Source organism: Neodiprion pinetum, chromosome 3 (assembly GCF_021155775.2).
Source record: "Neodiprion pinetum isolate iyNeoPine1 chromosome 3, iyNeoPine1.2, whole genome shotgun sequence".
NCBI lineage: Eukaryota > Metazoa > Arthropoda > Insecta > Hymenoptera > Diprionidae > Neodiprion > Neodiprion pinetum.
In genome coordinates, this window is record NC_060234.1 from 29,778,606 (window position 1) to 29,793,267 (window position 14,662).

At 38.6% G+C, this 14,662-nt stretch overlaps 1 protein-coding gene across 5 annotated transcripts; it reads right to left on the reverse strand.

The window, feature by feature from the left end:
- Positions 1 to 2,851: 2,851 nt before the first annotated feature.
- Positions 2,852 to 13,322, reverse strand: CBP (sarcoplasmic calcium-binding protein). 5 transcript variants are annotated; one of them, XM_069134818.1, is made up of 12 exons: positions 13,065 to 13,322; positions 10,366 to 10,482; positions 9,979 to 9,993; positions 7,771 to 7,938; positions 6,615 to 6,755; positions 6,390 to 6,470; positions 5,296 to 6,112; positions 4,991 to 5,106; positions 4,660 to 4,850; positions 4,207 to 4,350; positions 3,867 to 3,990; positions 2,852 to 3,121 (listed from the first exon to the last, which is right to left on the reverse strand). In XM_069134818.1, the coding sequence occupies exons 1-7, from the start codon at positions 13,203 to 13,205 to the stop codon at positions 5,966 to 5,968; spliced, it is 810 nt and encodes a 269-aa protein (XP_068990919.1). In that variant the 5' UTR covers positions 13,206 to 13,322; the 3' UTR covers positions 2,852 to 3,121; positions 3,867 to 3,990; positions 4,207 to 4,350; positions 4,660 to 4,850; positions 4,991 to 5,106; positions 5,296 to 5,965. The 5 variants fall into 5 exon arrangements, with proteins under 5 accessions (XP_068990919.1, XP_068990918.1, XP_068990917.1 ...); XM_069134817.1 differs by lacking the exon at positions 4,660 to 4,850; XM_069134816.1 differs by lacking the exons at positions 4,207 to 4,350; positions 4,660 to 4,850 and having other exon boundaries at positions 5,871 to 6,112.
- Positions 13,323 to 14,662: the final 1,340 nt, after the last annotated feature.

The window sequence follows — 14,662 nt, forward strand, 5'->3', positions numbered from 1 at the left end:
TGCGCGAAAAACGAATTGAAATAATTTATTGTAAACATGAACCGGGAACCACGGAGCGCTTATCCTGGAAGTCGAGAAATTTTATCAGCGGACTGACAGCTACCGAATTTGGGATTGCGCGAAAAACGAATTGAAATAATTTATTGTAAACATGAACCGGGAACCACGGAGCGCTTATCCTGGAAGTCGAGAAATTTTATCAGCGGACTGACAGCTACCGAATTTGGGATTGCGCGAAAAACGAATTGAAATAATTTATTGTAAACATGAACCGGGAACCACGGAGCGCTTATCCTGGAAGTCGAGAAATTTTATCAGCGGACTGACAGCTACCGAATTTGGGATTGCGCGAAAAACGAATTGAAATAATTTATTGTAAACATGAACCGGGAACCACGGAGCGCTTATCCTGGAAGTCGAGAAATTTTATCAGCGGACTGACAGCTACCGAATTTGGGATTGCGCGAAAAACGAATTGAAATAATTTATTGTAAACATGAACCGGGAACCACGGAGCGCTTATCCTGGAAGTCGAGAAATTTTATTAGCGGACTGACAGCTACCGAATTTGGGGTTGCGCGAAAAACGAATTGAAATAATTTATTGTAAACATGAACCGGGAACCACGGAGCGCTTATCCTGGAAGTCGAGAAATTTTATCAGCGGACTGATAGCTACCGAATTTGGGATTGCGCGAAAAACGAATTGAAATAATTTATTGTAAACATGAACGAGGAACCACGGAGCGCTTATCCTGGAAGTCGAGAAATTTTATCAGCGGACCGACAGTTACCGAATTTGGGGTTGCGCGAAAAACGAATTGAAATAATTTATTGTAAACATGAACCGGGAACCACGGAGCGCTTATCCTGGAAGTCGAGAAATTTTATCAGCGGACTGACAGCTACCGAATTTGGGATTGCGCGAAAAACGAATTGAAATAATTTATTGTAAACATGAACCGGGAACCACGGAGCGCTTATCCTGGAAGTCGAGAAATTTTATCAGCGGACTGACAGCTACCGAATTTGGGATTGCGCGAAAAACGAATTGAAATAATTTATTGTAAACATGAACCGGGAACCACGGAGCGCTTATCCTGGAAGTCGAGAAATTTTATTAGCGGACTGACAGCTACCGAATTTGGGGTTGCGCGAAAAACGAATTGAAATAATTTATTGTAAACATGAACCGGGAACCACGGAGCGCTTATCCTGGAAGTCGAGAAATTTTATCAGCGGACTGACAGCTACCGAATTTGGGATTGCGCGAAAAACGAATTGAAATAATTTATTGTAAACATGAACGAGGAACCACGGAGCGCTTATCCTGGAAGTCGAGAAATTTTATCAGCGGACCGACAGTTACCGAATTTGGGGTTGCGCGAAAAACGAATTGAAATAATTTATTGTAAACATGAACGAGGAACCACGGAGCGCTTATCCTGGAAGTCGAGAAATTTTATCAGCGGACCGACAGCTACCGAATTTGGGGTTGCGCGAAAAACGAATTGAAATAATTTATTGTAAACATGAACGAGGAACCACGGAGCGCTTATCCTGGAAGTCGAGTTTCACCGCGTAGCGGACCCGAAGCGCGGGATCCGGGAGGTTGAGAACCCGGTACTCGAAATACGTAGCGGACCCGAAGCGCGGGATCCGGGAGGTTGAGAACCCGGTACTCGAAATTTGCGGAGCGCGACTCTCATCCGTCCGCTCTACTGCGCGGTTCGTTCCAGACTGAGGAATTCGGCTAGCTGATTTTGAATTGGTGACGTCACTTTCTGAACATCCGACATCCAAACTTTGGTTTCGACCTATAATACTATGTATGATGATGTATGATGTACGACGTATGATGTATGATGTATGATGTATGATGTATGAGGTATGATGATATGATATGATGTATAATGATTTTAGCTTTCACATTTCATACAAGAAATACACACTTTATCTCTCCTGCCGATTCCAGACTCAAGCGGCCAGGCCCTTCAATGGTCAGCCGTTGACTGAAGATACGGGTCGGCTAATAACGCTGCCGTTCTGCGACAGTTGGATGATGAAAAATTTCGCTCGTATCTTTCAAATGTGTGTTAAAATACACTCGAAGTGTTAAGAAGCGTCGTTTTTTCTCTCCCTATCACCTTTCTAGGTCTTTAAACCACTACGCAGCGTTAAATACCGTCTCATATACGAAGCATCCATTTCATCTCGTTCAAAATTAGCGCATCCGTGATGTATTACAGTTACTCTGAATTTTTTTCCATCCGAATACTTTTCGAAAAACAATTCTGCTTTCGATTCTATGCCTATGAAAATTCAAAATCGAGAGAGCAATGAAAAGTTGTTGGAACAATTATGAATACTAATGTTATGGAATACATCGAGCGTGCCTCGAATAGAATCCCATTTCGAAATGAATAATTCTTCTCTTTTCATATCATAGCTAATCTAGTAATATAGGTAAATAGGATGGTTGGAGGTGTTCGGAAATGGTAGGACATTTCAAAAGTTAAAGTCGACGATCATCCGGTGCATCAATTTTATTGTTACAGATTTTATTTTCCCATGAGGCATAGAGTATTCAACAACGATAATGCAGTCCTTAAAATTCATCATTCATCTCTGTCTGGAAAGCTAATTCGCAAGGCGTGGTATTCTATTCTATTTGCATTATTAGAAAAATACTCGTACTCTACATACACTGTTTCTAATCTTTTGCTACATTTGGTTTAATCCCCATGCTTCCACAGCACGAATAGTCAGAAATGTTTTTGATTATCCATAATAAAATAAAAGAAGTAACAAAGCTTAAATTTATTGTTAAAGCTCTAATGAATACATCAAACTGCGGTCGAATCAATTCATTTATTATTTGCACATGACCTCTATATATTTGATAAATTATTTCTGAATACATTGAAACATATGTATTTATAATGAAATATCATGCAATGGGCTGTGTAAACTATAAACTATAATTTCTATCGAATAGCTGCTTTTATGTCAACAGGGCTTTGAGACTCAGTTCAGTTCGTCCTCCTCCTCGTCCACCTCCGACCACCTCCAACAATCGCCAACCACCTCGAACAACCACCGATAACCACCTCGGGTTGTACCTGGAATAGCAATAAATATTTTCAGTATAAGAACACATCAAAAACATTACGTAAGGATTCATATAATCACAGGTTTTGTTTTTTGGCTGTAACTTTCGATGCGTTGATCGCAGCGTATTGGAACTGCGCCCATTCGATTTCTCCCGCAAAATTACGTTGGAATAGTGCCACAATTAATTTATTCCAGCACTTTTCAACATCGCGAAAATTTTCGTCAAAAATGCAAAGGGGTTAGCCTTACTTTTTCTTCATTTTTCGGCCGAAAATTTCTGGTCTCAGATTCGATTCGTACGACCGTTTTCTGACTAACTGAACCCTCAGGAACTCAGAAAACCCAGCAAGAGTAGCGTGGGATCAACAGGAGCGAAATTGCGAATTAAAATGTACCTGCTGAAAAATGTCGAAAACACAGATTTTGTTTTTTGGCTGTAACTTCCGATGCGTTGATTCCAGCGTATTGGGACTGCTCATAATCGATTTCTCTCGCAAAATTACGTTGGGGTAATGCCACAATTAATTCATTCCTGATCCTACTCCTACTCCTACTCCTATATTTACATCTTCCCACGATCCTACTCATACTCCCGATCCCACTTCTGATCCTACTTCTACTTCTACTCCCACTCCTGATCCTATTCTTGATCCTACTTCTACTCCTGCTACTGATCCCACTACTATTCCTACTTCTGGTCCTGATCCTACTTCATCAAATATCATGAAAATGTTGAACTCATCGAGCACAAACCTCGCCCTCCTCGTCCACCTTGTTTTCCTCGTCTTCCTCGTCCTCCTCCTCGTCCTCCTCCTCGTCCAACTCCGACCACCTTCAACCACCTCGAACAACCACCGATGACCACCTCAGGTTATACCTTAAATAGTAATAAATATTTTCAGTATAAGAACAAATCGAAAATATTGTGTAAGGATTAATATAATTGAGTAATTGATTAATTAATTAATTAATAATAGAATAAATTGCATAAGCTTATTCATAGCTACTGAATTTGTGCTTGCGCGGAAAACGAATTGAAATAATTTATTGTAAGCGTGACAAGTTTGAAATATTTTAGATAAAATATAATTACAATTGCCATGCAATATTATAAAAGTGTTTCACTCTCCGAGCACAAATCCTCGTCCCCCTCCTCCTGAATCACCGAGATTACCCGCAACCGTCCCTAACCACCTCCAACGAAAACCGCCAACCACCTCGAGTTATACCTCGAATACTAATAAATATTTTCAGCGTGAGAACAAATCAAAAATAATGTCTAAGGTTTGATATAATTTTTTTATCGACATATTTTACCAAAAAGATTATGAGAAGATTGTAAAGTTATAGAAATTTTATTAGCGCACTGACAGCTACTGAATTTGGGCTTGCGCGAAAAACGAATTGAAATAATTTATTGTAAACGTGAACCAGGAACCACGGAGCGCTTATCCTGGAAGTCGAGAAATTTTGTTAGCGAACTGACAGCTACCGAATTTGGGGTTGCGCGAAAAACGAATTGAAATAATTTATTGTAAACATGAACCAGAAACCACGGAGCGCTTATCCTGGAAGGCGAGTTTCACCGCGTAGCGGACCCGAAGCGCGGGATCCGGGAGGTTGAGAACCCGGTACTCGAAATTTGCGGAGCTCGACTCTCATCCGTCCGCTCTACTGCGCGGTTGTTTCCAGACTGAGGAATTCGGCTAGCTGATTTTGAATTGGTGACGTCACTTTCTGAACATCCGACATCCAAACTTTGGTTTCGACCTTTAATACTATGTATGATGATGTATGATGTACGATGTATGATGTATGATGATATGATATGACGTATAATGATTTCAGTTCTCACATTCCAGACAAGAAATACGCACTTTATCTTTCCTGCCAATTGCAGACTAAAGCGGCTTGGCCCTTCGATCGTCAGGCGTGGAGCAAAGATTCATTCTTTAGTTAACGAGTCAGCTAACGAGTCGAAATGTTCTTTGCTCTGAAAATCACGAAAGAAATTAAACTTAACCACCTTAGACTTCTGACAGAAATTTCAACGATTTAAAAAAATGCTGGAATCAATTCTTTGATGCACTGTTCCGACGTAATTTTGCGAGAGAAATCGATTGGGCGCAGTTCCAATGCGCTGCGATTAACGCATCGGAAGCTACAGCCAAAAAACGAGAACCTGTGTTTTCGACATTTTTCAGCAGGTGCTTTTTTGCTCGCCATTTCTCTCCTTTTGGTCCCACGCTCTTTTTGCTGCGTTTTCTGAGTTTCTGAGGGTCCAATTAGTCAGGTAAGGGTCATTTGTAATATTAACCATTGCGAAGACTGTGGTACCGGGAAGGCGAATGCAGCCAGCATCGTGTCGAAATCGGCAACTCTCTGATGTTCTGCAACAAGTTCTCAACTCCACCCATCGACCATATGTCGATGACTCTACCGTTGTAACATCTCAGGGAGCGCAAGCGCACGACGATTTTCGGTTGTCACACCAAAGCCTATTAGGGCAACTGTCTTCATATTCTTCAGTCAACGTATAATATCATAAACATATTACAATACCAATCATAGCTTAAGATTAGTTTTTCTTTACCATCAAACGCACAAGAAAGAGCGTTCGACCAACAACAGAAATATTACGACGGGAATCCATCGTTTTTTGGCTGTAACGTTTGATCAGTTGTGTCATCTTTTTTTTAATTGCTTTTATTTAATTGGTATAAAACTATTATGTATTATTTACATAGATGATTTAACCTATCTTAGCTACGTAATGGCATGACAGAACTGTCGTTGTCATGATAAAATCCAGAAGACCTGGTGATTATGAGTTGGATGCTTCGCAGCGTTCCTTAGGCGACCAATGGGCCCCAGAAATGCTTGCTTGGTTTCGTATGGTCTTCCGTGAGAAAGAAGTCTCTTCCTAGTCTCACAAACTCTTTGCGACTAAGCTTTCCGTCATCATTGGTGTCAATGTAGCTGAAACTTACCGCGGCGTTCTGGTAATAGTGGAAAAAACCTCAATTAGCTCAATGATATCATTATACATCAGTCCATTTTAAACAGGTGCAGGAAACCCGTTTGACACCAAACCGAGTAAACTATTGCTTGTTTTGAAAGATGCAACTCCGGCGAAAAACACACGTAATATTGCATAGAAGGCATGCACATGGACTGTACAGTTCATCCTCCAACTCGTCGTTATACAAACTTCAATCTAACCGTTTCGAATTTTCATCAATAGTTACGAAATACGAGACACCGAATACTACTTACTTCACTGGTGAGACCCAAGCACTGGAAAAAGAGTTTGAACTCTTCAACCGAGATTTCGCCACTTTTGTCCTTGTCCACAGCCTGGAAAAATAATACATGAATGCTTAATCTATTGGCGATATTTTTATCCAACCACAGCATGAGAAATACTCCGGACAGTGTAGCGTAGCTATTCAACATAAATCTATGCGCGCGTATATTACGGCTGATCGAGGATGGGCTTACCTTAAATAAATAAGGCAGGAAATTGTGACACTTGCGTTTGAGGGACTTATCATTGAGCACATGGTGCATTTCGTCCAGATACTTTTCAACGCCAACAAGATTGTAAGGGCTTATTTCACCCCACTGTTCCTCCCACATTTCCTGTAAAAACATACTTTTATTATGCTATAACCATTTAGTATTTAAAAACAAACAAGATATTCAAAAAAGGCTCACAAACAATATTCTCATTTTCAAAACAAAATGTCAATATCCGCAAAACAAGCATTGAGATTCGTCAAGGGCAAACCTTCTCTAACGTCACAAAAGTTAATGTATACCTAGATCTTATTTGAATAATCACCGGAACGACCGTGAGGAAGTTTTTTTCACCATATTTGCAGCAAATCAATATGGATTTTGAATTTTGTTTACCCTGTTTGCACAATATCTCAGTACATGGTAAGGGATTAGGTGTTGGAGTCTGAAACAGGATTTTTTCGATGTAATCAACACCTCAGGTCTTGGACTATTGCCAAGGCTTCTCCAGAAGGTACAAGAAAGGTACAAGCTTATAAATTATACAACGAAGGTCGTACTTTGTTTCTGCAGTCTACGTGACTGTCCACGTCAGATTAAAATTGTTAGGATTATGAACTCGATCTTATAAAGCTATTCCAAATCGCAACAGTCAACATTTGAAATGCAAATTGCAGAAATCAAATAGATGGAATGGATAGATAGAGAAATATAGAATTAAATTAATGGGAATATAAATATTTTTGTAAATCTGGACACGGAAAAACTTTTCGTAACAAGAATTTCTATACTGGCTGGTAACTTTATGGATACCTCGTACATTTTGACGATATTTCTTGGTATAAATAAAAGATTCCAATATTTTGATACTGATAAATATTATAAATATACTAGGTTTTCCTATTCTTACCAAGAAATATCTTCAAAGTGTACATGGTGTCCACAAATTACCAGTCAGTAGGGAAATTAATGTTGCGAGAAGTTTCTTCGTGGCCAAACGACACATACATGGGCAGGAGTTTACTCTTGAAATAGTTGAATATACCTTGGCTGTGATCCAGGAGTAAAGTTTAAATTACTATTTCTAAATCTACATACTCTAGACTTATGTCCACGGAAAGACGTGTAATTCACTTACACCGAGGACTTTCTGGAATTCTTTTTTGGCGTCCGGTCCGAGATGTCCCAGGTCAGCAAATCTTTCGCCTAGAAGCATGAAATCATCGTAGCTAATCACTCCGTCCTTGTTAACATCAAGGTGACTGTGAAGTGTGCGCATTTTTCGTCTCCAGAAAGCAGATTCACCCTGAAAACACAATTTCGCCAGTTAAGGAGGTCGAAGATAAGTTTCACAGTGCATCCGTTAACTTTATTTCGTTTTATTTGCCAATGTTTCGGTTTGAATTATTCACGCGATTGCAGATTTCAGATGCTAGAATTTATGTAGGTGAAGGCCACTCAGTGCTCGTACAAACTATAGGTATATTCAAAACATACAAGTATCTCATGGCCTTATGAAACCGATAAACTGTCAACCGTTGTCGATAACCTCGTTCAAAACGTATTGGACATTATATAGTAAATGGTTTAACTTTTGCCAAAGATCCCTCCAGGCGAGTGATTCCAGATAACGGTATGGAATAATTAGATAGATTAATCGAAGCGCATTATATTACAACATGTTATAACAACACGCACGTAAATGTTGATACAAACATTGACAACAAATATCAGTACTGCAACTAATCCTAAAACTTACTTGCAATTATTTTGGTGTCTGATCGTGAAAAATGGGTGTTTTCGCAATTACCGAACTCAACAGATAACTGAAATTGGAAAATTGCAAATCTAGAAACCTTCCGAAGTCGAATGCTGTTTATAAAATATTAGCGATTTATTTTAGAGATTTTCAAATGGACAAAGCTAAGTCCATTGTAATTCTTGATACAAATACAATGACTACGTGTATAGGTAAGAGTTGGTGTCCTTTGTTACCGCCGATATAGTGTCAGTATAAACATTTGATTATGGCTATCACAAAACGGAACTATTTTTCATTCATGTATTTAAATAAATGACTTTGCTACTGCATTCTCCACGTAACAGGCACCAAATTAAATTGATACGATAATGTATACTGGATGTAAAGCAGTAAACTTGCGGCTTTTTAATCGCATGGCAAGAATGAAATACCGTCATGTCCTCTATATTGTAACGATTACAGTTTACGATGTTAAACGAGGTGGTAGGAGGCATGGTGGTGTCGATCATCCCTCGTTATTTAATATCCCACCATGAATATTCTATTATGATTATCATTATGATTATGATATTGAAGAAAAAGCTGTCTTTCATTTCTAGATAAATAGCTCGTTTTTATACGTATTAAAACGTATTCGAGTCGACCGAGTCGTCTAACGCATACGAAGAAGATTGTACGTAAAATATTAAAGGTAACAAAACTGAAGTCGATGAAATGATCGAGAATAAATATCAGAACAACGACTCAAGACATCGAGGGTCAAACAGTGCAACTTGCCCAAGCGCATAGAAAATCCAATCTGACGCGTGCGACTGTTGCCGGAGTGTTTGATTACATATAACGTGTCGCTACCAGAGAGCGATATACTTTCAACGTTCAACTAACATTTGTACAGCCCTTGATAACTCACGGACATTTCAACGGTATTTTTAACAACACTAAGAAATAAATTCCTGCTAATTCGCTATGGCTATAATTTAACAAAATGTCCCACATAAAAAAAATTACTTATAGTAATCGATTTCCTGGCCCCCGCAAAAATCCGATTCCGTTTTAATCCGCCTACCCGCATATATTAATGTTGCGCATGCATATATATACAGCGCTTTGTAGATGCCATGTTGTAGTGAACGCTGCGAGAAACCCGTTTCGTTAACCCGTACGCCTGCATCTAAGATTGAGTGTTAAAAACAGAGTTACTGGTAGTTGAAGGCCACTTTTGCTCAAGGGCCGCCATAAAAAACACAATAATATAAGGCCTCGTAGAAGGTCGTCACATGCGATAATGTAGATACATCGTTAACGGAAGTTCCAACGATAAATACCAAGCCAAGCACTTTATACACAACGGAATTGTCCAATCTTAATTGGATCTAGTTTCAAACACTTATGAGAAATATCATCTCGTTTCACCTAAATGCAGAGGATCGCAATCCCAAATCCTTTGCCTAATTTTACCCCTAAATACGTATTATGAAAAAAATTACTCTTGACGTACATTCGGTTGTTCCTTAATTTAATACGTATCCGAGATACGATTCAGTATATTTTTCGCATTTTCAAAAACATTACAATTAATAATACCTGTAACTTCTGACTCTTCGATTTAAAGGATGGAAAGAAAGAAAAAAGAATGAGGACAGTTCATTTGTGAAATCAACTGAAATATTAAAAAAAATTTGTTTTTTGTTCGCGAGAATGTTACAAAAACGTAAACCTTTTGGAAAATTGTGTATTTTCGAAAGTGCAGATAACTAAAATATTCGTATCTCCAACAGATTTGATCAGATTGAAAGAATCCTGAAACATTTTAACGCTTACTTTCACAATATTCTTAGGGAGATAACTCTGACTAAGATACATGGATATTGTAGGTGACGTCTCACAAAATATGCCTACTTTACCGGTACAACGTTTGTAATGAAACATTGATTTTTAAGAACAAAAAATTGATAAAAATTAAATATTTACCCGATCGCGTTCCGAGTCTGAATCGTTATCGGAGTCGCTATCACTTTCATAATCGATAGATGTTGAAGGTCGCGTGTGAATCTTCTTACTATAGAACCTCCTCGTCAACTGAGGCATCTGGAAAAGAGGAAAATCAAGATGAAATTGGTATTTAATATTAATGCATCTAGCGAATACGAACTCGAACATGCAACGATTCCAGTTTCAGTCACAAGGAGTTTCGGATAGATAATAAACCGGTCTTTTCTCCGCAGCTCAAGTGAAAGCGTCACATTTCGTAAGTTTGGAAGCCTGCATACTTTGCGGCTATCTGTTGAAGTTAATACTTATACCCACGTGCCTTCAGCTTGTGTAAAATTCTCACGATTTTTGAAAAAACCGCTTCACAAAAAGCAGAATAGTCGACTGAACGATCTGTGTACTATGTTAATAATAGCTTTACCGCACGTTATACGAGATATACATCGGCGATAGCAGAGATAAAAAATTGTTGCATGTGACATTATCCTCTATTATAATCATTTTTAAAAACACCATCGTTAGTTGAAATTTACCAGTCGGTGATAGTGTGTTTGCCATTGCAGGTCACGCTGACGCCATGCTGCCGCGGCCGGCGTGAACGGCTCAAGGCTTACAGTAGTTCGTTAACCCGTTAGACAGATGCAGGACAGGCATATTTAGACAAAGCAAATGCAGCAGCTCTACTGTCTAAGAACTTCGTCAATTAAAATCTATACGTATTAAATACCATACAAGTACAGTATAACGGTACGGCCGCGTAGTCAATCGTATTGCTTCTAAAAATAACTAACATTCGAAAGATAATGACAGCATTAATTAATCGACCTACTTATTAACGCCGCGTGAATTACGCAAAGCAAGTCTCAAGTAAAAACAGACGTGCGACTTTGAGTTGTGACCATAAATTCCACCTCTACACTGCTTTGATTCTCAAGTCATACCTGCTAAATAAATTTCAAATGGAATATTGAACGATGTAAATTTTCCGAGGAGGTACACGCATGCACGTTTAAGGATTTTATGGAACATTGACAGGTGCCTTGACATTTTTTGAGGAGGCCGGTCGGTTAGTTTTCAATTTGCAAAGGGTCGCAGAGATAATAAGTTTTGCCACGAGTCTTGGTCCCAAACCGTCCTACAACTTAAAAATTGTTACGATCGCAACTCGAATTTTTCTAGCTAAATTCTATATCATAGAAAAGTCCTAACCGCCTTAACCTTTCCTCCTTCTGACGGCCTGGAGTTAACACCAGATATACATTTTACTGGAAAGGGCGAGGGACTTGGATGCATTATTATCAGGCTCAGATGAGCGGCAGTTGTTCATGCGACACTGATGAGCCAATGACGAAGGGAATACCTTCAAACGAACCGCTGCGAAGACTACTTCCTTGTCTATATACTGACGACTGGTCAGGACTTTCGATGTATATGTATATTGATGGTTTAAAAAAATGTTCGAAGTACTTCGAAGGCAATGACAAAGTATGAGCCATCTTCGTACGTATATTTAAAACCCTGAGCGGAAAAAATTGACATCTTTTTTTCAAACGGATTGGTAAGCCGCAACGTGGATATAGAGGATTAAAAGGCAGAATGGCAAATGCATTGTACTGTAGCAGAAAACGTTATTGGTACGTGATATGGTTATTCTTTAGAAGAGGCAGGATGTAAACAAAGTCTGACTCAAGTGTGGGACGTACGGCCCAAATCTCACGTAGCCACGCCGCGATAACGAAAAGATCAGAGAGCAGTGTGACGTCAAAAGCGTAAATAAACAATGACGCCGGTCCGTCGCCAGGTCATTAACCTGCGATGCATTTTTATTTCACGTAAGCAGCAGGTGAAGGTTTCAGCCTGGTGCGCGAAAATTAATGCAGAAAGAAACGCTGCGTTGGATATATAATATCTAATCTTTATTCATTTCATTGTGATTTAGGTCACAGGATTCAAACGAATATGATAAGTACGAACGTACGTAAATTCTCTGATGTAAATAAGTTTTTTCAAATAATTGATAACTTCAGAAACTCGAATATTGAGTTTATATTCACGAGTGAATGTTATTGCGATGACAATATATCAGCAATAACATAAGTAACTCAATAGTAACACGTCGAAAATTGGGATGGCAGAAAAGGAATGTTTGTTACATGCGTGATCCGTTAAATGATGATTTTCTCACCCACGAATTTGTATACCGCATGTTTTCTTATAATACATATCTCAGAATCGTAACAATTATATTTAATATATATATATATATATCGAAAAGTTCACTACATTTGCCCTGTAAATAGTGGGGGCGGGGGGACGCGTTGATACAATGACCTGCATTCGACAACTCGTGCGGGTGCACAAATGGATTGTGATAAGCGTAGGTGCGTGGAAATTGAATTCACTTCAGCTTAACACCTTGTAGGAATTAAAAAATGTTAATAAGGTAATACAAATGTAACGAGCTGAATGAATCCGTAGAATTATCTTGGCGAGTGCATTGCGATTGCATGCGAAGCTTCGGTAATTGTCTGTCGACATTATAATTATATATATATTTAATAATACTGTTTAGAATGATGTTTCCAAGTGATGGGACATGTATTGCAATAATTTTAAAGCTTATTCATTTTATGGCACGCCACTGGGTACAATTTTCGATGGAACAAATGATTACTGACCTGTGGCTGTTCGATTAAATTAATGGATGGCTTTCGAGCTCCTATGAATGCTGTAGACATTGCAGATGTCACTGTATTTTCCAAAACACCCCGTGCCATTGCAAGTCGCAGACTTGCCCTCAAGAATACGGCAGTTGCCATTGTTGCATTAACGTTTGAATAATTACTACAACAATCTGCTTATCTTGTATCGAATAAAGTTTCGTATGAGACGATTGAAACGATCGTTTACTTTGAACTAAACCTTCGCTCGATGGCGTTCCTCTTTTTGTAGGGACGACGAGCCACCCCCCTTGTGCGCATGCGCCTTGAGTCCGATGGTCGTCTTTGCCTTCCTTTCTCTCTATAGTTTTATTTGTATTCAAGTCCGTAATACGAACGCCACGAAGCCATGCAGGCATTCAAGTGCGCCAAACGGGAGTTATCGTTGTTTATTTTCTTCGTGAAGATAATATACATATAATGCCCTTTATCTTCCACGCTTCGATTGGACATTGGAAAGCACGTTCAATTCGCTCGTCTATCGAAGGTCGAATTTGACACTAATAATGAAGACTGTGAACTCAAATAAGATGTGTAATTAGAAAATCGAACAAAACGCATTCTCAATAAAGAAACTGCGTCATGAAAAATGAGAAATACGTGCGGAACAAGACTAGATACTTGTTTACCATAGAACTGCGCTTACGTGCTCATTCGCATGTCCTAGACCAAGTTTTAGCATCGATCAGCACAAAGAGTGTAAACAAATAAGTACCGATTATCTGTAATAATAAGTTGAGCAGTGGACGTATCATGCATTAATATTAATACCTCGAAAGTATACTATGCAAGCTATTAATTTACTGAATTCATTCGAATTCATTGAATTGTTTGGAATTCTAGTTAACAATGTGTATCACACTTGTACGAAATTGCAATCATTATGTGTATATTCGCGGAATATGCCCTAATTTTAAAGTTCGATAAATATATCAATGTAGATAGTGAAGTTAGTTTCGAATGGATAGCTTGTAGTAATGTTCAACACGCGATGCGTTTGAATTTAAATAACAAGTTTGGCGACAATGTTAGATTTTAGGGATTCTTTTATCAAATTATATTATAATGCATCAGCAATATACATATCTGAAATCGTGCAAAATATGGTTTTCTACGTTAAAACTTTGAAATCTTCATATTTTAATATCCTTACCGCACTACATAGCAACGTCGGAAAAGGCTCGTTTGGACAGCATCTGACAGAACACTAAAAAAATCGAAAGCTCTATTGAACACGAGATTAATTGGACATAGATATTTATTGAACACAGCCCGATTGGACACCGAGAATTGAAACGATTTCAAAAGTCCGGTTGGACATAGCAAAATTGGAAACCAGAGATTGTAAACCAACGATTTTGGACGCAGCTGAATTACAAACGAACAGTGGATAAACTCCGACGGACCAAGAAATGAAATAAATATTCAAACACTCAATTTTTGCCATGTTTAAACCCTCTACTCTGACTGACCCAACTAGTGATAAATAGAGAAATTATTGGACCGTCTTAAATTTTTCTTTTATTTATTTATTTTTTTTTTTCTGTAATCAACTA

Bases quoted from the DNA above. Each gene is read 5' to 3' on its own strand.
- CBP (XM_069134816.1), bottom strand. From the start codon at position 13,205: ATGGCAACTGCCGTATTCTTGAGGGCAAGTCTGCGACTTGCAATGGCA. The intron at 10,483-13,064 runs GTCAGTAATCAT...CCTCTTTTCCAG, and splicing joins ATTTAATCGAACAGCCACAG to ATGCCTCAGTTGACGAGGAG. The intron at 6,113-6,389 runs GTAAGTAGTATT...CACTATTACCAG, and splicing joins GCTTGGGTCTCACCAGTGAA to AACGCCGCGGTAAGTTTCAG.